The 25,548-nt window shown below is 45.6% G+C and overlaps 1 protein-coding gene across 2 annotated transcripts in view; it reads right to left on the reverse strand.

The window, feature by feature from the left end:
• LOC138295911 (protein unc-93 homolog A-like) overlaps nt 1–25,548 on the reverse strand; it is a 304,727-nt gene that overhangs the window by 73,908 nt on the left and 205,271 nt on the right. For both annotated transcript variants that reach the window (XM_069234534.1, XM_069234533.1), the window contains exon 7: nt 3,220–3,355. In XM_069234534.1, the coding sequence (XP_069090635.1) occupies nt 3,220–3,355 (136 nt within the window). The remainder of the gene's footprint in view (nt 1–3,219; nt 3,356–25,548) is intronic.

The raw sequence follows: 25,548 nt of genomic DNA on the forward strand, positions 1-25,548 counted from the left end.
GCAACTGCAGTCCCGGTCATGCATTCCTCTCTGACGTGCAGGATATAGGGGTTAAAAGGCTGCGCTACTGACTCACAGCTTGTTCCTGGAGCTCTGCAAGGGGAGAGAGGATGCTATGGGCAGATGCAAACTGTATCATCTGGGCGGGGGCCATCAGCAGTTGGCCCTCTGAATCATACTTCGAAGTGCATTGAAAAGTAGAAAACGCACCCACAGTCATCTGGAGGGAGAATGGCCAGACAGTCATCTTCTGATGCCTCATCAGAAACTGTTGTTCGAATGAAATTAAACTTTGGGACCTCTTTTTTCAACTTTTTCCATAATTTTTGAGTGAATTTTAAACTGGTTTTTTGCACAGCTCGTTTTTTTCAGTGTCCACTCCAAATTCAAACTCCAAAAATCTGAGTATGAGCTTGATGCACTGTCTGTACTGGATGTGTATCCACGTTTAAAATACAATTAACTACATTCTCTTACACTCTTGGGGACTCATTTACAAGTGCCTTGCACCTCCATTGCATCACTTTTTTTGATGCACGGGAGGCGCAGGCTGCAGGGCCATATCTACAAGGCCACACAAAGCCACTTTGCATGGCTTTCCATGGTCTGGTAGATATGGCCCCCTTTCACGCATTAATATGCGTGAAAGGGGCGTTCCATGGGTGTTGCTATGGGTGTTCCCATGCAACACCCATGAAATCTGATCCATTCCCAGATTTACAAGGTTTTGCAAACCTGGGAATGCATCAGTTTCCTAAGCCACCTTACATAGAAGGAGGAAAACACCCCTCATGATTGTTTTTATGCAAGAAGGTGTCCTCTCCTGCACAAAAACAATCATCCCCAAAATGCAGGCATCCTTGCACCATGGTACAAGGGTGCCTGCGTTGGTGCATGGCAGCAATTTGTGCACAAGTGCAGGGGACAAGGACAGGAATGCACCATATCTTGTAGATACAATGCTTTCCTGCCCTCTTGTTTTGACGCAGGGCAGCGCATCAAAAAGACTTGTGACACTGCCCTGTGCCAAACCATTGTAAATGAGGCCCTTAGTAAGAAGCGAATGCTCCATGCTAATCCTACAATTAGCAAGCTGCCATGAGTTTCGCACGTGGTGTTTTCTTCCCCTACAACAAAACCGAGTTCAGATGATGCATGGCAAGAAAAGATCTCTGGGTGTTTTTTTGCAGCCAGCACTAAACAGACCCTCCAGCATTTCTCTAAATAACGGGTGTTTCATTAGTCATCTCTGTGCTTGTATCATATACGTGGTAAAAGGAGAAGTGAAACTACATGGAACTTACTGCAGTATTCTGCGAAGTGCAAACCTCATTTGGGACTCAACACGATACAAAATGTAACTCTTATGATGACAAGGAAATATATTCTGTGTTTTTTAAGCAAGTACTTTTTGTAGAGTGGCAGAAGCAGTTGCCAAATGCTAAAATGCTCAGAGGGCTATGAAATATTGGCCATTAACTAAGGAGGAATTCTTGAAGGGTGGGCCAGTCACTGGAGTCTACATCACAATCCTCGGCATAAGTGGAGGTGAAACAAATGTGGCACTTTTTTGAATGCTTCATTTTGGATTGGCTGTCCTATGTTAATGCAAGGACACTAAGGGGCTATTGTCGGGCACACTCGCCTCAGTATGGAAGGATGTTAGGGAAGGTGCCCATCTCCCTCATAACTGAGGCATTTGGTGTCCTATAGCAGATGGCTCTAGAACTTGGAACCTCTAGCCCCAAGCCAACACAATGCCACAGAACACAGGAGCAACAGCAACCCTGTGCTATTGTGCTTGGCTTGAACTATGGTCCAGAATGTTTACACTAAGGAGAATATACCAATCATTCCCATACACTTTAAACATGCTCATTTCACAGTTGTATATTCTGCTAAAACAGTTTCAATTGATTTAAGGCTGAAAATGAATGATTACGAGTAAAGTAAAGTGCCACAATAATGCTGCAAAATTTCCATTTTTGAGCCCCAAGATTTGTAAATTTATGCTGCAATATTCTGGGGGCGGGTTTGACACACACACCCAACTATGTGAGTTGATTAAAGCTTTAGATAAGAAAGTTGTCCCTGAGAAAAATACTGATAGTACACTGCTACAAAACCCTCTATATACACAAAATACGTACTTGTATTTAAATGGGATTTGTCCATTTATATTAAGTCGTTTTTAACCATTTAAGATCTCCTATTTGAGTACCCCACTGCTATGAGAGCCTGTAAGAAATACATGTTTTCCCACCAATTTCCATTGTTCTTTTGAGTAGTGGCAACTTTTAACCAGATCTGGTGGGTAATCTTTGCTTTGCTGATCATTAAAGCCCCAACTCCTTGAGGAGCGGAAGATTTACACCACACATAAATAGGATATCGGAATATTTCAAGACAGTAAATGAACAATTTGTCCTCATTTCCTTCAAAATAGTTTCAGGGGGAACTCCCTAGAAGAAAGGTGGGCTAGCTGTTAGCTTTGTTTAATTCTACTCAAGCATATAAACACCACCATTTGTAAAGTTAACCATTTGCCGGTGTGAAGTCATCTTGATGGTCATGTGTGCTTCGTCCCTGATCTTCTATGAAGGGAAAATGTAATTGTTTTAATATTTCTACTGCTCACATTGACATATGTTGTAATGCATATCCCTATACGTTCTTATGTAAAGGTTATATATTCTTTGTTGAACATTAAACCTCTGTTCCAATTCTATACATTTTTGCGGCAATTTGAGGCATTTTGCTTACTGCTTTGTTTAAATATAACTTGTTTTGGATTTTAAGGTTTATTACGTCTTAAACTGTAACGCTATTTGGCTATATTTTAATTACAAATACAACCTCACACATTTCACGAGCGGTTTGCCTTTTTGCTAAATCCAAACTACCAAATATAACTCAAAGACATCCATATTGCTAACTGGGTTTGCCCCTTTGGTTTGGACAATGAAGGACCTCTGGTACAGCTCATATCAAAACTTTGACCATGCTTTCCCATAGCTTGCAATTCAGACTCTCTACGAGCACCAAACAGAATACAAATAGAAATGCAAAGAGTAAACATATACAGAAGTGTGCATTCTGTGGGTAAAAATGTGGTGCAAACGAGTGATGTTACTTTTTCACACAAGAAGGGTTTATAGCCCAGATTTTCCTTAAGCCTTTCGTCCTCCATTCACTGTCCTGTACACATGGAATCCTTACCTAGCACAAACATGGCGATCCTGCCAGTGTACTCGGAGAGCTTTCCAGCCAGCATTGACAGGATGGAATTTGTGGCTCCAAAGCAGATCATGACATATCCCACAAACTGTATCCCTAGTGCACAGGTCACGTAGGACTAAGAGAAGAAAAGAAAAACATGCATTGTTAAGAATTACGAGTCCTTGTTACTCGTTCTTAAGCAACGGTTTTGTTTTTAAGAAGCTACCATAAACAAGTATTTGAAATACAGGAATTATGAAACTCCTGCGCAAAAGAAGTAAGGTTAGACATCCCATATGTTTTTTAATTACAAAGAAGGGAAAAATGACCCTTTTAATCTGGTGTCCCCAAATCCCAGACCTGGGCAGTAGACTGTCAACATTGAAAGCAGCTGAACTGCAGTCGGACAGAGTGGGCTGAATGGGCAATTGTGCAGTTCAATGGTGTACTCTCTACGTACGGGCGCAGGACAGTATGCCAGTGGTGTAATGAGCCCCCCTCACCCTTCCATATCTCTCATATATACATGGGCCTTGGGCTGAGTAAGGATCCTCTCAAGGGGTGGGGGGGCTTAAAGGGTTAGAGGCCCTCTGTGCAGCAGTAACCTGTGTTATGCCCCTTCAGTCTATCTGTGTATTTGTGGCATTCAGGACTGCATTTATATATTAGGAGTAGCAGAGAAAAGCAGAATGGCTTGGGAAAGGAAGATAAGAGCTGAGGAAGGGGAAACAAGCGATTGCAATGCACTAGGGTCTCGCATTTGTCAGAGTTACAACAGCTCACAGTTGTAAACTCCCAACCGGATTTTCCAGGCATTAAAAGAAAAAAACAGCGGCATCGCACTGTACAGTTCACACAAAGTGCAATTATGATCGTAACCGGCAAAAGTGCAATTAACGAAGCGCTTGACTTCTGCCCCCCAGTGAGATCGCGCTACGAAAACAGAGAAAGAGTAGTCCACAACCCCAGAGAACCTCGCATGTTTTCCGTACTTGGTCGCTGCGCTCGAGGAGGGCTAACCACGGAAAAGGCATGACGTATGCGTGCCTTCCACTAATCAAAAGAAGTGGATTCTAACATGCAAGCCAACTTGCCAATGAAAGACACTGACGTGACGTCGACGGGGCTCCGAGTCCTTTTCTAATACCTAAAGCGTCTCGCTAACGATACGCATGTGCGAGCGCATGCAACGCAGTCTCGACCCTAAAAAGGAGTGGTGCCAAAGGAAGGAGAAGAGTAGAAAAAGGGTGAGTGAATGAGTGTAAGAAAGACAGGCAGAGGGAGGAAAAAGAAGCCAAAGTCAAGAGAGAATAAAGCAAAGAAGTGCTGAGGAAACAGACAACGGGAGAATGGGTAAAGAAAAAGAAAGGTCAAAGGCAGGAGAACAAGGGTGAGGGGCATTGTACGCTGAAGATGGGGAATGGCAAATGCGTTATTTAAAATTGGGACCTAGTGGCCTAGTTCGGAAAAAAGAGATCAAGCGGCAGATAGTCAGGATCCGGAGCATTACTTTTACTTTGTTTACTTAAAGCTGCAACTGCCTATGTCATCACTATTGTTTTCAACAAAAATTAAATTGTACCCTCATTCACTATTGCCACAAATCATGCCTTATCTATATTTCAGCTGCCAATGTAAGATAAGACCACTTTATGGCTTAGAGATATTTATTTTTTTCCTTGATGTGCTTACACGTTTGCCTTGCAGAGAGATATTTTGCCTCTATATATCTGTCAAGCATGTGCCAAAATTACCACACCTTATATATGCACGTAATTCTCGTTTGCATTGTGCCACTCCTTACCGAGGGAACCGGATGTTATATAATTATGCCTTGCTTTTATCCTAGATTTTGTAAAAAAATTACTTGTACTGGACATCAGAATGCTCAATACCAAAGGTGGCTGTACACTCTTCACACCATTTCTTAAACAATTAAACAAGTAATGTATGTTATTGCTATAACTCTAGAAAAACCTAAAATTATCCCAAACCAAAACTCCAACCCTGTAATTACAACACCTTCACTTATACCAACCTATACACTAATGTTATAAACCGACCACTAAAGGTAACTTAATAAAACCCAGTAACAATACTTATTTAATACATGAGATTCTGCTATCCCTGTATAAATGCACATATCTAATTTCTTTATAATTGGCCCCTAGTGACGCACTTAGTCGCTGATTAAAAAGAACAGACTCAGACCTTGACTGTACTAAGTTATTGCAGTTGAGTTCTGATATCTGAATGCCTGCTGCCAGGTGAAAAGCAGGTCAGGTCACAGAGCAGCAGTTTAAAGCAGCGAAACTGAAACATTGCATTTTTTTCTTCTTCTCTATTGGTCTAGCTTGCACTGACTACCAGAAAGAACATGATTCTTTTTTGCATTCGTTAGATAATTATAGAAAAGTTACAATCTTTCTGCATGCTACTACATATTCTTAGTGCAGCTTTTATTTTTAAACTGACTTGTAAATATATTTTTGCAACAAATATCTAACAGGTTTTCATGTGTCTAATTTTGCACTAGAGATTCTATTTTTATTATGCATGTTTGGAAGCATGCTCTCTGTATTGCTAAAAGAGCTACCCACCAAGGTTTTAAGCAGTTTGTGGGAGAGGTGATGGTGTGACCATGTTTCATATGGGGGAAAGTGCCCTCTGCCAAACAACTTGGTCTTCAGCCTTGTTACTCCATATGGTTATAAAACTCTACGGTGCCTTTCAAAATCCTTATAATGTACAGCAGAGGGTACTTTATCCCTTATATCATTAGCTGCATGATAATAAATGGGTGGAGAAAGAGATGGGTAGGTTAGGGATACGAACCTAGCAGCTCTCTGTGACTTTACAAAAACATGTGCTTTCTACAGTGGGTACCAATGCCTTTTTTCTTCTCTCCTTAGGAACACCTGCTACCATCAAGGTTCTGGCCCAGGAGGATGAGGCAGCAGCATGACAATCAGCTGAGAAAGAGATAGCTCAGTGGTTGTGGCTCAGAATAATGGAAGGCCATACCATGGCCATTTGCTCGCTGGTGCTGATACAGAAGGAGGTGGAGGAGCAGGTGGGATAGGTGACAGATGGATTATGTGTCCATGGCATTCACCTAAAAGCTTTGGTTAGATTGCACCGGGATGAACTTTTGAATACTGTTCTCTATTTATTTATAACTGTATATAAGGCTCTACGTTGACTAAAAGGTACATATTGTTCTAAGTCTTAGGTTTGTTGTTTTGAAACATTTGTTTTATATAAATTGTTTTATGGGAGTATATGTGTAATTACAAGATGCATGTAAATGCCATGAATTGTATAATGATATAGAGTAAAACAAAATGAGTAAAGAAGGACATGTGAGGGTTTGGGATTTATTTATTTATTACAAAACTAATTTGTAGTCTAATACCATGTAAGGGGAAACAACATAATTTCAGCTATTAGTTGTATAGTGACCTTATATTCCACTTGAGAATGAGTTTTTGAAAATTGTTGAATCTTTACCCAAAGAGTTTATTTTTATAATACTCAATTTGCATGGTTAGTACCATCAACTATGGCAGAACACCAACGTCATCCGGCTGTCATGCAACCAGCACTCAAGCCTCTGTAGTTGTAGCAGGATCTGAAGCCACAGTTCTTTTCACCCAGCAGTTGTTGTCAGAAAAGTCCACTCCTACATGTACTGTGTTCTCTGCAATCAGTTCAAAACTCAAACCAACCTGGAGAAAATTGAGAAAAGGCCACCAGACATATTTTCTGTTTAACTGGATTTAGGAACCCAGCTGGTTTTGTTGTGTGGCTGATGTGGGGATTGAATTTTTGGATTTAGGGAATAGGCGTGTTCTCATACAAAATATTTGATTTGAAGTGTCCACTACAAAAAGCGATGCCAATATAATGGCTGTGCCTGATGAGCAAAATCAGCATTTTAATATATTTATTTATTGGTTTCCATCTTGTTTCTAATCACAATGTGAATCATAGGTAAAGTGTTATTTTCTAGAACACGTAGGAGAGCTTTATGGCTCATCTGAATAAATGGTACAGCATAGATGCACATTTGTTAGGGATCACCTCAGCCCTGAGGAATCACCTCAGCCCTGAGGAATTCCAGTGACCAAACGTAGCACCAGAAGTTGTCAAAACAGTAGGAACAACTTATTGGATGTATGAAGTAATTGTTTTAAACAAATATATGTTGAAATATCTGTATCCCTGCTATTATCAAGCATATGTTATTTTGAACTCCCACAACTGGTCTAGTCCTATGAGGTGACATTTACCTACATAAATAAGGAGAGGACATCATTGATGAAGCATGCCACACAAAAGTGTGAAAGAGATGTAATCTCCTAATATCTTTAAATATATGCAGGTGTGTCAGGAGACATCCACTGGAGTCCTTGAAATGTGACATCTTCAGACAACTAGCAAAACAGAACACTCATAATCTGCCATCAGACATGGCATGGGCAATTTTACAGCAAATATCAGTGGCAACTAATTCAATTTTGGGATTCCTGGAATAAAACCATTTAATGACTATGGCAATTAATTCTGCAGGATGTTGGCAAAACTTGGCAGTTATGTGTGAAGATAAGACAAATCCTGTCAATTGCCATGGTGTCATCCTGCACTGAATAAATCACATGAAAATTGTTAACTGTCTTCGTTAGCTGATCCCATTTAGGAGAAAATGCCACAAAGGGCAGATCTTGTAGTTCTTTACTGAAGATGAAGATTATTACTAAAGGAAATAGCAAGGCACCACCTCTCCCTGACATCAGAGAGAAGGAAACAGCAAAGAAAAGACATTCAGCAGAAGATTCAAAGAGAGACTCCAACTGGGAGGAGGATAAAACTGGGCCAAAATATCTGTAAGAGAATGATGAATGCAATATAAAATAAGGGAACGGGCATCTGCTCAACAGATGAGGAAGATGCTCAAGTCTGACATTCTTTACGTAGCCCAGTTCTGTCTGAAGCTCCAAGCTTATCACAGAACAGTTGTCCAGGTGACCACAACAAGAGACACACTATTACAGTCCAAACCATGAAGATATTGAGCAAAATGACCTACACACAGCCAGAGTGCAAGGTTTGTGCTATATCTAATTCTTAATTCTTGCACATTCTGGAAATCTGCTGACATTGAGTTAACAGTTTTCCACAAATGGTCACAGAAAAAGGCAGAAGTTATTTGCCAACATTTTTGCCAGTTTCCAATTCTATGAATCAGACATTGAATGCTTTTGATGGTATGTTGTTTTCTCGGTGAACCCTGCCATGATAGGATTCTTTCATTTTTTACCCTCTATAATTGACTTCTATGAATGTGTGGTACCTCAGGGCAAACGGGTCACTGTGATATATTTTTCCTTGTGACAGCTAGAGTTTAATGATGCTGCCTGCAGCGTAGGGACAGTAGAGCTTGGCGCCCTCCCATTTGGACTTTGGCAACATTGTTTTTAATCAACTTCATAATTATCATCTCATTAAACTATTTTAACTCTAGAGATTAACTAGAAGCGGCCTTCTGGTGGTCTTCTGACCATTTGATTGAATGCTTTCTTGTGAAATGGGTCAATGAGTCCTTGGTACCAAGATATTTTTCTATCCTCCCATGGTGCATTTCACCTTTGCAAACTAGGAGCAATGCAGTGTGTTCTTGGGTCTTCTCAATAGTAAATACATTCCTAAACAGGAATGTGGTCTTTTTTATGGTGCCAAACCCAAACCTTCTGTAAAGCCAGACACAGTGGGTTCTGGGGTTGGGAAAGCAGTTGTTACTTATGTTTCTTTTGATTAGATTTAAAGACAATGTTACTGTTGGAAAATGGATTATTGGTAAGGGTAGGTAAGTACCCACACTTAGCAATAGGCCACTAACTTCCACATAGGTCCAGTTAGGTCTCAATAAATGAAACCCAGCTCAACTCTTGGTAGCTTGGCAACGAGCAACAAGGCTTAACTTAGGAGACATATGTGTAAAGCATTTAAATATCACAAAACAGTAAATAAGTAGAACACAAAACACAATAAAAACGCGACACCAATTTATAAAAGTAGATTATATTTTTATCTTTAAAATGACATCAAAACAAAAAAAATCGGATACGGAGAACTGGAGATATGAATTTGTAAAGAATTAATGCTTTTTAGTGCTTAGAAACGAATAGCGCCAATCTGGTCATCTGGTCGCACCTCGACCGGGGCAAAGTCAAAGTTTGAGGCCGACCACGATGGAGCCCTGCAGCTCGCGGGAGGCCTCGGTCAAAAGTTTACCTTCGGACTTATTCGTTTTTCTGGAGATTTTCTTCAGCAGGACCAAGCTGCCAGTTCAATCCGACCTCCTGGAACTCTTCCTCGGATACGCGTCGCGGTAGCCCTCAGTGGAGATTTTTACCTTCGGACAAATTCGTTTTTTCGAAATGAAAATCTTTCGACCGGGCCAAACCTGAATCTTGATCCGACATCCCTGGAGTCCTCTTTGGATACACTGCCTGGGAGGTCCTGGTCAACTTCTTACGTTTGGACTTAGTCACTTTTTCAGAGATTTTCTTCACCGGGAGAACCTGCAAGCCAGGCTGGGTAGCAGTTGAAGCAAGCCGTCCGGAGATGCAGCGGTGGGTTGGTCCCTTTATGGAGCTTTTTTCCAAACGTTCTCCAAACTTCTCCAAACTTTTGGATCTTCTTCCAGATGTTCCTTTAAGGTTCTTTTGAGGTCCACAGCTCATCCCAAGGTTCCAGAAGCTCTGAGATGCACCTTGAGGGGTGCAGACTACAACTTCCAGAATGCACCTGGTGCAAACTATTTGGCCACTGGACAGTGGTAAGCTGGTCAGTTTCTTAAGGAGGTGGCGCAGGGGATTCTGGTTAGCAATTTTTCCCCTGTAGCAAACAGGGAGTCCCTCCTTGAACCAGTGGAAGCCAGTTCTTCTTGTGGTGAAGCCCAAGTGTGCAGCTGGTGCAGTCCTATAGAGTGCTCTGACTCGCAATTTTCAAGTCGCAAATTGGAATATACCTACATCTGGCCCCATATTCCTCGGAGGAATTTAGCAACTGCAATGGCAATGGGCGGGCTTGGGTCTGATTTCAGAATCTTCATGGCTGTGCATGGTCTCAAGTCTCCAGCCGTTTGCAGTTTCAGGCAAGCCATTTCTTCCGTGGAGAAGTGTAAAGTGGACCTACGAAAACGGCATAGGCAATAGACTTCTGGGTCAGGTTGCAACAGGGACATAACGAGTTAGTAGAGGCCCTATTCTGCCATCTGTTAGCAAAAGATTTGAGCGGGAGGGAGCTAAATTTAAATTGCATATAGAGCTTCCTTTCAGTTGGGTCTAGAATGCTATCCAAATAGGGCTATAGCAGCCAGGTAGACTTGAAATCCAGAAACTTGCTAGATAGTTACCCTGTGGAAAGTGAGTGAGATATAGACAGAGTTACCCACTCCCAATAACAAGACTTCACTCTTTCTTTAGTGGGTGGTGACCCTGTGAATGAGCCATTCCATGTGTCTCCCACCCCAATGGTGGTCAATGATGCCTTAAATGACTTGATCCACTTGCTCTTGTTGGAAGTATCAAGCAGACAAACTTCCCTGAGCGCAATGGCATAGGAAGACAGTTTTCCTCCAAAACAGCAACAGTCTAAGACCAGCTGTGACAGTTAATGGTTTACGGGCCAGATCCAAATACAAGGGGAGGAGCGGAGTACTCAGGAGCAGGGAGGTGAGCTTTCTCATTAACATATGTCCTGTCCGAGTGAGCTCCTTTACATCCTCGAAGCCCCAGAGTTCAGTGCTGTAGAGTGCTGCACTAACCGACTTCATGTTGCAAATCTGGAGAGCGGCTGCTATTAGTCTTGTAGTAGATTCATGGTGCTCCCTTAGAAGGACGCCCACCAACTGGCTACATTTTAACGATATGGAATTAATGTGGGTTTTTCAGGACACTGAGTCCGATAGTTTGATCCCCAAATATTTAAAGATGTTAACTTCTTCTAATTTAGACCCGCCTAGGGAAAGGTTCCCCCTGTATGATCTGTGTGGGGTAATGACCATGAACTTAGTTTTGGAAGTGTATATTTCTAAACCTCTCTTTGAGCAGAAGTCATCAAATCGGTTAAGCAAAGGTTGGAGACCCGTCAGGGTTTTGGATAGGGTGTCATCAGCAAACAAGAGGGTTGTGATCTTTTTATTGCCTAGGGCTGGTGCATCAGAGGGCAGTGAGGTGAGATGTTGGACAACCTGGTTCAGATATAGGGAAAAGAGAGTTGGAGCTAGTACACAATCTTGCTCACCGCCCCTGGCTACCCTAATTCGGTCAGGTCGCATTGGTTCCACCAACATACTGTTGCAAAGTTGGCTTTGTGTAATCAAATGGTTATTGTCAGGAACCCGAGGCATTCCCATCTCGTTTAGAAGTTCCTCTGGGGACCAGGTCGAAGGCAGATTTGAGGTCTATGAAAGCTACAAAGAGACTCCAATACAGCAGCAGAAACTCAAACACCTGGTCTATGGTACTGGTTTTAGACCTGAAGCCGGACTGTAATGGTGACAAGATGTTGATCTCAGTAATCCAGTCATGGATTTTGGATAATAAAGCACAACATAATCTATGAGGCTTATGGGCCTATAACTGGCAAGTAGAGACCTATTGCCTTTCTTATAGATGAGTATTACCTCAGCACCCCTCCAAGACTTAGGAATGGAGGCTCCCCTAGCAAGTGCATTGGATAAGAGGAGGATGTACTCAGCCCATTTGTCAATGTTGTGGAGGAAAAGATCTCCTGGAATGCCGTCAGGGCCAGCAGCTTTCAGACGTACTATGTTATTTATTGCGTCACTAATATCTCCCATGTTAAACAAACCCTCCCAGTAGTTAGTGCTCGGCAGGGGGGGGAATAAGAGAACAGAGGTGGTTGGGATTTGACTTTCAGCATTGCAAAGGGAGTTGAAATGTAGAAACCAGTCTGAGGGCTGGATGTTATTGCTAATTGCAGGAGCTCCCCTTTGGTTTCTTTTGCTGACCATGAGCCAGAAGGTGTCCCTGCATTCGCAAAAGACGTTCATGAGCCTCAATCTTTCCTCCTCCCAATCCTTCCTGGCCTTGGTCTGCGTCTGCTTATACTGGTACCGCAGACTCCTAACATGGACAACATCTTTTTGCTTGATTGCCCTAATGAGTTTTGCTCGGGCCAACCGACAGTCTAGGTTAAACCAATTGTCTCCCTTGCGGGGTAGAAGACTACGTGTGATGTGGGCGGCTGGGCTAGTTAGTAGCTATTCTAATCTTTTGAAAAACTCAGTTTGTACCTCTAATAGAGGGAAGCATTTCCCCTCTTCCATCGCAGATATCAATGCTACAAAGTGTGACAGGTCCTGGTTGATGGAAGAGAGAATGTTGTCTTGCAGGACGACCTTACTCCATCTTAAACGCCGTCTGTTGTTCCCGGCCTGAACCACTTTGGTTACTTTGGCGGTGGTTGGTGCAGTAAGCGCCCTGCCCCATGGGGGCTCCAGGCTAAGGCAAAGAGGATTATGGTCACTGTCCATTTGGTTCCAAGCTACGATATCATCTACCAGATGCCAATGTCTGAGGTCCATCAGGATGTAGTCGATGCAACAAGGGTCAAGGCATTTAGTTGCAAGGCAGCCTGATGCCACTTCTTGATAGGGGGAGCTCAAGCCTGGGTACGTGCCAAAGATTGTCTTCTTCTAGAAAATCACCCATATTGTCCAGACCGAGGGGTTCAATGGTAGCACTGAAATCCCCTGCTACAATAAGGGCATGATTGGACGGTCTCTCACCCAGGAGGCTCTTGAGAGACTGCAGGGTGGCGGAGTGCTTGTGCCCCATTGTCCCCCTAGCGTAGATGTTGAATATGTCAATGACAGTGGCCCCAGGTCCCTTGAGACTGATACCAAGAATATCGGGGCTATCCGTAGGTAGCCATTTCACTACGCACTGAAGTGCAATTTTCACCCATATTAGGAGGCCCTCTGATGGGTGACCCACCTTACTAGAAATGGCAGGAATGTGGTAGGTTGCATAACCAGGTTTGTAGGCAGGTTCCACTAGCCAGGTTTCCTGAAAGATGCAAATATCATTCTGGTCAATTAAAGTTTTCCAGTGGGGCAATGGAAGTTTAGATTTAATGCCTGCCACATTCCAGGAGACGATGTTTGCTTTCCGACAAGTAGTCATGGAGTTAAGGGATGAGGGAGGATTTAGCAGGGAATCTACGGAGCCTGTAGAAGGTCTACAGGCTTCCTTGGTGACTGGTACAATGGCGTTAGGTGGTTCAATAGGGGCCTTCCTTCCTCTCTGCTCGAGCATATCCGCTAAGTAGCTGGTAGTGTGGAGACAGTTGTCAGAGCTTGCGCGGTTAATAGAGCTATTATGGGAGGCCTGTGCCTCGGCCTCAATGGGTCAATCTAACTTGGAACAGACAGTGCCAACATCTACAACAACGGGGGGTGGTGTGCAAAACGGGAGGGACGGTTCGAGTTTAAACTGTATAATAGACCCATCCGGAGGATTGGTTCTTGGGTCTAGTGCTACTAAGTCGTAAGCTAACTGTCCGTTTTCTAGAAGAAGTTCAATACAGTCAGACGGCGAGCTCAGGGACCTGAGCCGTCTGTCTCTGAGAATATCTTTCTTAATTACTGAGAGACATCCTCTACTATGTCGAATCAAGGAGGTGACTTTGTTACCCAAGGAGTCTTCCCCTACCGCCACCACCCACCAGAGTTGAGTTTGGGTACATTAGTCATGAAAATCTTCTGATGGGAGAAAATGGTGGTTCTGGCAACGTGTATTCTACTAAGGTGACAACCCTCCCCTAGTGTAGGGGGTAAAAGGTTGAGACCTTTGCCTGTGGGTGAATGGAAGTGGATTCATTTGGCACACCTGCAGATGCTTGAGAACCCATGGTGCAGGATCTGGCTGGTTGGTGTCCTGGTTGTAGTTTCCTCATGTAGCAAGCCTGTGTAGCATCCAAGGTGTTTTACATGGGGGGGCATAGTGATAGCTTTGGGTGCTTGAGTGGGGCTGTTGATCAACACTGGGATCACAGCTCCTTCCCTGGGTATTCTCCCCCTCTCTTCCATGAGATGCCTCACAGTGGCCACAAGATCACTTATCATCCACTTTACGGCTGCTATTTCTGACCTAAGTGTTTGTATACAGCGTACCAGGTCATCGTTTGGGGAGCGTGGCAGGTTGTTTGGTGGCCAATCTGCCCAAGCTTGAGCAGGAGAAACAGCGAAATCCTGTGTTGTAGGTGGATCTGGGATACAAGTTAATGGTAAGAAACGGTCTTATTGCTCATAATTCCCTTGCTTTGTTAAACATATTAGATATACTTTCCTGCTTATTAGTCAGTAGTTGGGATACTAGGGACAGTTTGGGACTCCTTGGTTGGTCTACACCGGGTGGTGGAACTAATATTTCCCCACAATACTCCAGAAGGTTGTCAAAGTGATCAAGCACATTATTACAGCCCGACTTTTGGGGGATTTTCTAGTGCTTTTTCACACCCACACCACCTTCAGTCGCTTTTCTTTTACCCATCACTGTGGCAATATATTAAGACAGGACAAGAGGCCTGAGAAATTGCATTAGGGAGGTACTAGGGGGAAACAAAGCAGTTCGAGGCTCAGGGGGGTGGCCCGGCCCAGCCTCGGTCGGCTGCACCCACGTGCATCCCGCGCTTCGGTTTGCCCCCTCGCGCTTCAGATCGCTTGTTTGTCTGGCAAGTGGGAGCAGGTGATGCTGAAAATGGCTGCTTCCTGCGGCCACAAAGCAGTCTGGGATATGTAGTCCCACAAGTCTCGGTTAGCACGTAGCTATAATTTCAGTAAAATCAAAAAGATCTTGGCTAACGTCTGAACTAAAAATGACCATGGTCGAAGTTTTTAAAAGCTATAGGCCTGGGAGCTTTATCGTTCGGGGACTAAAATATATTTTGATGGTTTTATGAATGATTACAATACACTACACCATTTTAATTGACCGGGCATAGGACAGAGTCCAGATTTTTAGGGGAGAAAGTCAATTCCATGGCGGCTAACACCAGAAAAGCAATTCAATATGAAGTAAAATATACTGGACACAGCAACACTCAAAGGAATCTAACACTGAGATACACTGGCTCTGCAGTTCAGATAACTGCTAGTGTTTTCAGTCTGTCTTGCAAGGGTACCCGCACCCGAGCACTGTGGGTACGGCATGACCTGTGGCTGGCTCAACAGACAGCGGCCAGGCAACCCATAATCTTTTGGAAAGTTTCCGTGAAGACCTAGTCCACTCTTCAGCACTGTCCTAATTCCCCCGGCCTCGTAGCATTACTTGAATCGGGCCTTTCATCCATATCCTTAACCTTTGACCCCGAAAGGTCTCACCTGTCCCGAGCTGTAAGGTCTCCATGCACATTCTGAGGTCGTGAAGGGCACTGTCGCCTTGATCCTGCTGAGAGCGCCCGGAGCCACTGCTGTCCCGCACCACATCTTTAATTGTGGAAAAGTGCCAACTTTCAGCATCGTGCTGGTCAGAGGAGGATGCTTCAAGTTTACCAGGTAGTGCACCTGAGGTAACTAAACAAAGACAATTTGATGCTAAACTATGCAATGCTCTGGTTTATTCTGTGATGTCAGACATGTCATTGTCAATTTCATCCAAAGGACTGATTTCTTGGATGTCATCTTTAATTTTTGAGATGAGCTGAGATCTGATGTCTAGAAATACCTAAAGAGGAAAACACATGAGCTCTGTTTTATATACCTACAGGAAGAAAGAGATGAAAAGTCCAATTGGCAGACTTGCCCATTGCAGAGAATGCACTGAATCAAAAAATAATATCACCATGTGGTAAGTAGTGGACATGAACCCTTTGAAATGTTGAAAATGTTGGCATTTCCTGGAGAACAGCAACACGCAAGGCAATAAAAGCACAAGATTGCTTTTAATAAAAGAAAACTATCCTCCGCATTTTGTGGAAAGCGTAAGAAAATGAGTAGTAATATGGAGGGGGAGAAAAGTCTCCTAGGAAAGCAACATGTACACTAAAAAAACAATGAATTGGTTAATTAAAATGCTGAAAAATAATGTCTGTGCAAGCATACTTGAAGTCTTCAAAGGACATTTTTCAGGAAATTTGGGAAAAATAGGATAACAGTAATAATATATGAGAGCACACCAGGTGCCCTGCAGCTCCCGGGGAAGAAAAAAGGAGTCTGGCAAAGACAGAGTACAAATGTGTAAAAATGATATCAAGGCCCTTAATATACCAGAACAATAGTACATTTGAGGATAAAGGGGAAACATCACTGATAATATCGAAACGTATAACAGGGCACACGGGGACCAGTAGCAAAACTGGGAAAATTAATTAATATTTTGGAAAAATAATGCTTGTGGCCAACACACACTAGGTGACTTACGAAATGAAGACAAGCACATGGCAAGAGAGAAGGCAGAGACAAAATACACAAGATGACTAACTGCTCTGTAGCTCTCCTCCAAACACATGTTGAACAAAGATTGCACAAAAGTACCGCAAACCCGCTATAAATCTTGTTAAGTTATGTTATGGTGTGTTATTTTATGTTATGTTTAGTCACGTCAACTCATTTTTGCTTCTCATATTTGTAAAATGGTATATAAAAAAGATAGGGGGGTTATTTGCAAAAGAATTGTGAAAGGTAAGAAGCCACAGTGAAGTAGGCAGAACTAGAGAGTTCATCAACACTCTTAAATATTTCCCTTTGGTTTTATTAGAACTGAGGATTCTGGCAGATTAGTATTCAGATGACACCTGGTGTATAGCCTGCTTCATGGATTTTTTGAGTCCAGTTTAATTTTTAGGTGGTAGTTGTGCCACCACTGACCCTCACCTTCTTCAGAACTACATTTAAAGTTTATGGGGCACATTCCCATACCAATAAGCAGGTTCAATTAAAGATGTGATTATTATTTTTTTTTCTTTTTTTAAATGGGCGAAAATAAGTTTAGCGAGTTAGAGATTTGTACACAGAATTCCTTGAATTTGAAAAGGGTATCAATCTTAGGTAAGAAAGATTAGGGAATGAAGCCAAAATAGAAAAAAAGCATTCAGCAAAATGTTCCTCCAATCAAGGATGAGTTTGTAGGAGTTTTTAGGAGTTTAATATGATAGTGGGCAGTCCATTCGAACATGACAGATTTGTAATTGTAACAATGTAATTTTCCAGTGAAACTGCGGAGTCAAACAGGTAACCTACTATATGAGTATATACTACTATATAGAATATTGTTGCAAGGATTATGATTGTAAACAGAGAGTAAATACTTGAATATGTGTCGTGGTTGTTGTTCAGATGTTACTTAAAATCTCCTTTGCCGTAGGGAATGTTTGGGACATTAAAAGAGGTTATAACCTCAGAAAAATCTGAAATAAAGACAGGGGAATGTAAGAGGTGAAGTATTATAATATCAATTGCCAAGATGTCTAACTAGAAGATAGGAAAATGTATTTATTAAAGATACGTTAGACCTGGCATCCTTGGCCTGGTCTCCCCTGTTTTTTTTGCCTCTGCTTCCCATGTTTTGACTGTGTGCTGGACTCTGGCGGTCATTATGAACACGGCGGTAAACTCCACCGACCGCCGTGGCGGCGGTGAACAGAAGCCAGCCGTTGGCGGTGAATAGAAACCCGCCATATAATGAACCAAAATCCCATTCCCGACAAATATCACCAGACCACCATTCACCTCCATTACCTTGTCGGCAGAAAATACTGGACCTCCCCACCCCGCCACCGCCGAGCACACCCACATCCCGCCCTCCAAATTATGATGCACAATTCACCTTGGCGGACATTGGAGGCTGGACGACCATTGGCGGTGCCAACCACCACGGGTGGCAAGTGGACTCAACAGCAAGAAGCGCACACATTAGATAAGCTTGAAACCCACACACCTGACACACATCCATAACCCCATAAAACACTCATAGACACACCCCACAATCCTTTGCAACAAAACAAGGCCAAAGAAGACGGAGAGCATCAGAAGCAGACACAAAACGCCACAATACACAAGACGCACACTGACCCACAGAAGAGCACCCTCACTGCGTTTCCAGCACCGACACCATTCACTACACTCACCATGTCACCCCTCCAAACATCCACACTTCACAGAAAGGGAGCTAAGGACCATGGTGGACCAGATCCTGAAGGTGGAGCTGCAATATTCGGGGACCAGGTGCCGCGCACATCCATCACAAGGTAGATGCAGCTATGGCAGACCATTGTCAACAGGGTCAATGCAGTGGGACACCATCCACACACCAGGGACGACATCCGGAAGAGATGGAACGACCTGCAGGAGAAGGTCAGGGCCATGGCATCAAGCACCACATTGCAGTCCAGAAAACTGGGGAAGGACCTCCACCAACACCACCCGAATACACCAACTGGGAGGAAAAGGTACTGGCCATCTTGCACCCTGAGGGACTCACTGGAGGAATGGATTCGGGTAAGTCGTCTACATTTACCCCATATACACCATACCTGTAATGCATGCACCACCCCACCCCACCCCACCCACACCCACCAGGACCAATACCCCACCCAGGCAACAGCCACTGAATCCATCCCCCCTGCATGACCTCAAACCCACTAACAGGCCAACATCCCTCCCCCTGTGAACAGCCAGCTACCCCTGAAAGGATTCACAATGGAACTACACCCCCCAATGCAACCTCACTCCCTAAGCAAAATGCATTGTAAAACTCACAAAGGCACCCTGGATGGCCACTAAAAGTTACACCAGCACAAAATAGCCCAGTCCTGTGCACCCCAACCGTTCATGCATTTGTAACAGACATGTCTATGTCCTGCAACAGGCACCACCACCCATGCCACCCTCACGGACAGGACAAGGAGTGCCAGTGCCCCCATGAGACAGCAGCACCTCACAGGACACTGGTGAAGGATCCCTGGGCACTGATGAGCAGGCAGGCCCCTCACACATTCCTGGACTGTCACCATGCAGCAGCCCCACCCAGGATACCACTGACACCTCTACCACCCAGCCAAGAACAGCAGCCCAAGGTAAGCGTCCCCACACCAGTGTATCCAGGCCACAGACTGGTGGAGCACAGGTACAAAGGCCACAGTCTCCCACTCCCAACATGCAAGAAGGTGAGGGCCCCAGTACAAGTGGTACCGCCAGACCTGTGCAGGGGACACAGGCACAGGGGGCTAGGGAAAGTGCTAGGGCCTCAGTGGGCCAGGGGGGAGGCCACAGGATGGATGCAACAGCCCAGGGCTTGATATCTGAGGTATTGGGGGCCTACCACCATACCCATGACAGGTTGGCACAGATAGTATCCACCCTGGAACACAGTCAGGGGATGCAGCAGGAACACCACCAACAGGCCATGGAGCAGTGGAAACAGCACAATGTCACAATGGCCAGCATAGCAGGAGCACTGCTGCAGTTGGTAAAACCCAGTCTGAGACAGACACAGGACAGGAAGCCCCCACTAAAGCACCGGACACAGACCTGACAATTACACCGTCATCAGGAACATCCCAGGAATAACCCTCAGAGGAAACCCAAGGGCCTACCATGTCATCCCCTCAAGGTCAACAGCAGGCACCCAAACGTACCCTCAGGCCAAGATATGGCACTGGAACCCCAGCAAAGAACAAGGCCCCCTTCAAGAAGTAACACAGCAACAATCTGCACAGCAACCATCCCACTTAATCAACCACCACACAGTGCTAAGAAGCAATATGAACTAATGTAGGAATTGATGGACCTATCAATACTACCAACAAGGCTGCCACCATGTTGGCATGGAGGACAACCACCCATGACCACTTGCCATTACTGTAAATTGCACTATTCACTCCCTGCGACCAATAAAACACATATCACACCTGTCATAAAACGTGAACAAAGTGAAGTATGGGTGCAACTGGCTGATAACCACTTTATTGTCAATTTGTTGCATGAAAGGACTCCTATGTGTCTAAATGTGGCCCCAAAGTAAATGCACTAACTTGTATTCTGTACCATGCAGACCTGGACCCAGTTTCACATATAGGAATCTAACGCCCCCTATATGACAAAGCACACTGACAGTATGTGTCACAAACCCCAATGTCAGCCGTTAGTCCCACATAGTTACTAGAAGTAGAGTTGTATCAGTTGGGTTCTGGAATTGACATCTTCCCCTTCCTCATCATCACCATCACTCTCCTCACCTCTCTGAGGTAGCTGGTCAGGACATACAGCACCCTCCACCTCCAAGAGGGGGGTAGAATTTCTCACTGCTACATTGTGCAGCAAGCAGTAGGCCACCACTATTCTACACACCTTTTCAGCCTCATAGGCCAGGGAACCCAAAGAGATATGTAGACAACGAAATCTAGCCTTCAGGAGACCTATTGTTCGCTTCATCACCCTCCTAGTACGTCCATGGGCCTCATTATAATTCCTCTCTGCATCCGTCCCAGGATTCCTCACTGGTGTCAGGAGCCAACGCTGGTTTGGATAGCCAGAATCACATAGAAAAAGGTGCAATCCAGAGTAGTCATTGTCAACCCTCTTAGTCAGACAACCTGGCTGTCTGCTATGTGTCAGTTAGTGACAGAAACACTTACCTATGATCCACCCTCTATCCTCTTGTAGTTGTTCCATCTTCTGTGGCACACTACTGTTCCTCAGCACAAAGGAATCATGGACTGAACCAGGGAACATGGCATTCACATGTGAGATGTACTGGTCTGCAGTACATACCAATTGAATGTTCATCGAATGAAAGTTCTTTCTATTTCTGTACACCTGTTCACTGAGTCTTGGGGGTATGATCAGTATGTGGGTGCCATCTATGGCACCTATCACATGGGGTATGTTGGCAAAGGCATAGAATTCCGACTTGATGGCAGGGTGGTCAGTACTTTGTGGAAATCTCACATAGGACTGTAGATGTCGTACAAATCCATTTAGAAATCTTGTCAGTACCATGCTGAACATTGACTGTGAAATTCCAGCACCCATGCCCACTGTCACTTGAATTGAGCCCGTGGCCAGGAAATGGAGTGCGGAGAGCACCTGCACTTCAGTAGGGATGGCATGCTGATTACGATTTCCCGGAGTTAGTGCAGGATCCAGTAATGCACAAAGTTCTATAATTTTTGCATGGGTGAGTGTGTAATTGATTATGATCTGATGCTCCACTATGGTCCTCATATCCACAATTGGTAGGTACACCGATGGAGCCCTTCCTCGGCACAAGGGTCGGTACCTATGGGGATATCAAACAAGTGTGAGGAACACACATACATAGGCACACATTGTCATCAATTGTGCACTGCATACTTCATTGTAGTGACTCAACAGTAATATGCTCTTGACAGATCTACATCTACACCTCAATGAGGGAACAGTGCTTTTCATGTGTGTTATTTTTTTAATGGTCACATGCATTGATGCTTCATGTGAAAAATAGGGCCTGCATTGTGCACAAATATTTTTTATAGATGCGTAGTTAATGCCAAAATGTCTGCCCCCTGTAATCCAGGCCTGTCATTATGGAAGTGACCTCATACCGCTAGCGGTTGACGTAACAGCGTAAGGCGGTGTTTACCGCCGTTCGCACCGTCATTGGTTAACATGGATGCCAATAGGGAATCCTGGCGTATCATGATCGCCGCCGGCGATTCATCACCTATACTTCACTTGACTCCCTGATCTTGTGCGAACAGGTACTCCACTGTGTGTGCTGCTGTGTCCTGCCTCTGGTCATGGAAGTGGCTCGTGTTGCAGGGGAAAGGGCCCCGGCCTTCACCCAGGAGGAACAGGAGAGGCTAGTGGATGGGGTCCTGCCCCTGTACGCCAAGCTCTACGGACGGCCAGAGGTACAGGTGAGTCGGGGTTTGGGGTGCACTGTTTGGGTGTAATGGATGGTGTTGTACGGACATTTGTGTGCACTTCTGAGCCTGCATGGGCCATGGTGCATGGCATGCTGCATGCATATATCGTGTAAGTCTGACAGTACTGCCGTTACCATAGTGGACGAAAAGCCAGCTGTACCTATCTTGCAAGTGCCTGACCTCTGTGTTCCATTTCTGTGTCACCCTTTTAGGTCAGCGCCCACCAGAAGAGGGCACTTTGGCATGCCATCACCAAGGAGGTGCGGACCCTGGGGGTCTGCAACCGGCGGAGCACCCACTGCAGGAGGAGGTGGGAGGACCTGGGGCGCTGGGCGCGGAAAATCTGTGAGGCCCAGATGGGGAAGTCCTCCCAATGTGGAAGGGGTGCCAGTCGGGCACTGACCCCCCTCATGCAACGCACCCTGGCGGTGGCGTACAGAGACCTGGATGGGCGCTTGAAAGCTGCACAGCAGTCACAAGGGGATGAGTACTCATGTCACAATCTTAAGTCTGGATGGATGTCTGTGTGTGCATTAGGGTTCATGCAGCTTAGAGGGAGGGACTCTGACTGTTGTCCATCTACATGATGGTCCCCGTAGGGTGTAGGGGTGTCTTGGTCAGGTCTCCCACACATTGGGTCCTTAGGTAGTTCAGGGGATGGGTGTAGAGCAGGCTTCTGGTCAGTAGTCAGGGGCATGGCCATGAGCATAGTGAACGGTGCTGCCTGTTGGGGGTGTCTTCTGGGTGGGTGTATATCTGGCCACTATGTACCTCCATTCAGATATTTACAAGTGTCTCTCCTGTTCTGTTTCCCCATCCATGTTCTCTTGTGTTGTTTTTGTACATCAGCAACATCTGGCGAGGGAGCTGAAGCACTGGCAAGTGGGGAAGCAGCGGCCCATGGATCCTCGGAGGTGGAGTCATCTGACGCCAAGGGGACCAGTGGGTGGGAGGGCGAGGGGAGTACCATGGGGGAGGCAACTACCACTGGAGGTAGTGACTCCGATACCTCCTCCGATGGGGGCTCCCCGGCGGTGGCCGACCCTAGTGGCCACACCACTACAGTGACATCTTCTGCCACCCCCATTCCATCACCGCCCTCCCTTCTGCTCCCCACCGAGTTGCCCGTGCCCACTCACCCAGAAAGGTGGGCGTCTCCTGCTTCCCAGGCACCTCCTCCCCTGCCCCAGTCAGCCCTGCTGCCCTCAGAGACAACCATCGTCAATGCCATCCAGGGGCTAGCATCAGAGGTGCAGCAGACTAATGCCTATCTGGATAGCATTCACGGTGCCGTGTCTTCCCTACAGAGATCTTTTCAGGCTCTGTCCTCCTCTTGGATGGCAGCCAGTTTCCCTGGCCATTCCGTTCCCCCCTCCAACCTCCTCTACCCCTTTCAGCACCCCACTCCCTTCACCCATCCAAAGCACACAATCTGACACACAGTCAAGCACCTCAACATGCAAGAAGCACACTTCAAAACACAAGCACCACACCTCCCACCACAAGCATTCACACAGCCAACATATACATTCGCACATAACAACATCCACTTCCCCCAGTGTGCCCACCTCTTCCGCTTCCCTTTCTGTCCCCTCTACATGCACACCCTCGTGCACTGCACCTTCAGTCACTGTTGCTGCTCCTCTTACCGCAGTCACCACAATAGCAGACATCCATACATGCACCCCAGACACCACACCTGCACTCACCACAACTACTGTAGTTGACACATGCAGCACACTCACCAGACTTGCAGAAACCCACACAACATACATCCACACTGGCAGCCTGTCTTCTCACCACTGTGTCCACCCCCTCCTCCAAAAACACACAAACGCACCAAGACACCCACCCATCAGACATCCACCACACCTCAGCATACTGTCCAGTCACCTGTACCCATTACATGCACTCCTATGCCACATATGTCCACACCCTCTGCCTCCACTCCCATACCCTCATCCAGGGCCACCCCAATTGCTCCAAGGAAACTTTTCCTCTCCTGTGCTGACCTCTTCCAACCCACTGGCCCACCCCGTCTTGTCCCTAAGCCTGCACACCTCCTTGCCCTTCCCACTCCTTCCACTTCACAGCCCACCTCTGTCTGCCCCTCACATTCCTGTGCCCCTTCCCCAGAGAAGAAGAAGCCACGTGCAGAGCCAAGTCCATCTGGCTCCACCTGCTCAAAACACACCCCCACCTTCAAAGGACAAACCCACACCACCTCCACCTTCCAAGCGCAACTCCAAGCCCCACCCCCGTCACAAATCCCCACCCCCAGAACCCCATGCCCCCGTTCCGTGAGGTGCCTGGATGCCCCTCTGTTGCCCCATTAGGTGGAGTACTGTGCACTTGTGGGAGTCAGGTTGGGGCCGTTGGGGCCCATGGGACTTCTTGAGCTACGGACTGGCCATTGGCCTTGTTGGAAATAGTTGACTCTGTGAGCTGTAATAAATATTTCTGTGTGGCCTGTGTTTTGGCGGCACACTGTTGAACCCTGGTCTTTCGTTTCATTGTTTGTGGATGTGGGGCATTTGTATGTACTATGGTCAAATTGGATTTGCCGTGTGTTGGTTAAGTACCTCTTGCTGTGGGGTGTATGGGTTCTGCTGCTGGGAAGGGTTGGGGGGCGTTGCAGGGTGGGTGGAGTGGGTGGGTATGTAACGGTGCCCTTTCCTCCCTTGTTTCGTAGGTTGCGATACTTACCTTTGTCATCTTCGTCGTCAGTCTTGGTCGTGGAGGTATATGGCAAGGAGCAGGGCTGGCATGATATGCAGCTCTCTATCCATGTCTGCTTCGGCGTGTTGTGTGGGCCTCTGGTGAGTGCTTCAGTGGATTTGGTTCATTTCCGCCTAGACTTGCGTGGCGGTGGTTCCCGCCCCGGAACTGGCACGGACTAGTGGTTCATAATTTGATGGGCAGGTTGGGCCTCTCCGTCGGCCTGTGGGCGGACTCCGCTGTCATCGCCGGCACTCCTCTACTGGCGGTGGGTGGTTTTCTGGATGCCTGTGTTTCGATTGGTTCATTATTTGACAGTCCGGACCGCTCCTCTGCTGGTGCTTTTTACTGCCACCCCCGGTGGCGCGGTACGAACCGCCGTGTTTATAATGAGGGCCTCTGTTTTTGCTGTTTTTGGTACTCTGGGCACTTTACCACTGCTGGCCACTGCTAAGTTCAAGTGCTCGTTGTGTAAAATGTACGTGTAAGTGGCTTTTCTATGATTGCCACATTTGATTTACTAGTGAGTCCCTAGTAAAGTGCACTAGAGGTGCCCAGAGACTGTAAATAAAATGCTACTGTGGGCCTACAGCACTGATTGTGCCACAATCATCAGTATCCCTGTAAGCATGGCTCAGGCTTGCAACTGCAGTGTCTGTGTGTCCAGTTTTA

This window comes from Pleurodeles waltl, chromosome 5, assembly GCF_031143425.1.
Source record: "Pleurodeles waltl isolate 20211129_DDA chromosome 5, aPleWal1.hap1.20221129, whole genome shotgun sequence".
NCBI classification, from domain to species: Eukaryota; Metazoa; Chordata; class Amphibia; order Caudata; family Salamandridae; genus Pleurodeles; species Pleurodeles waltl.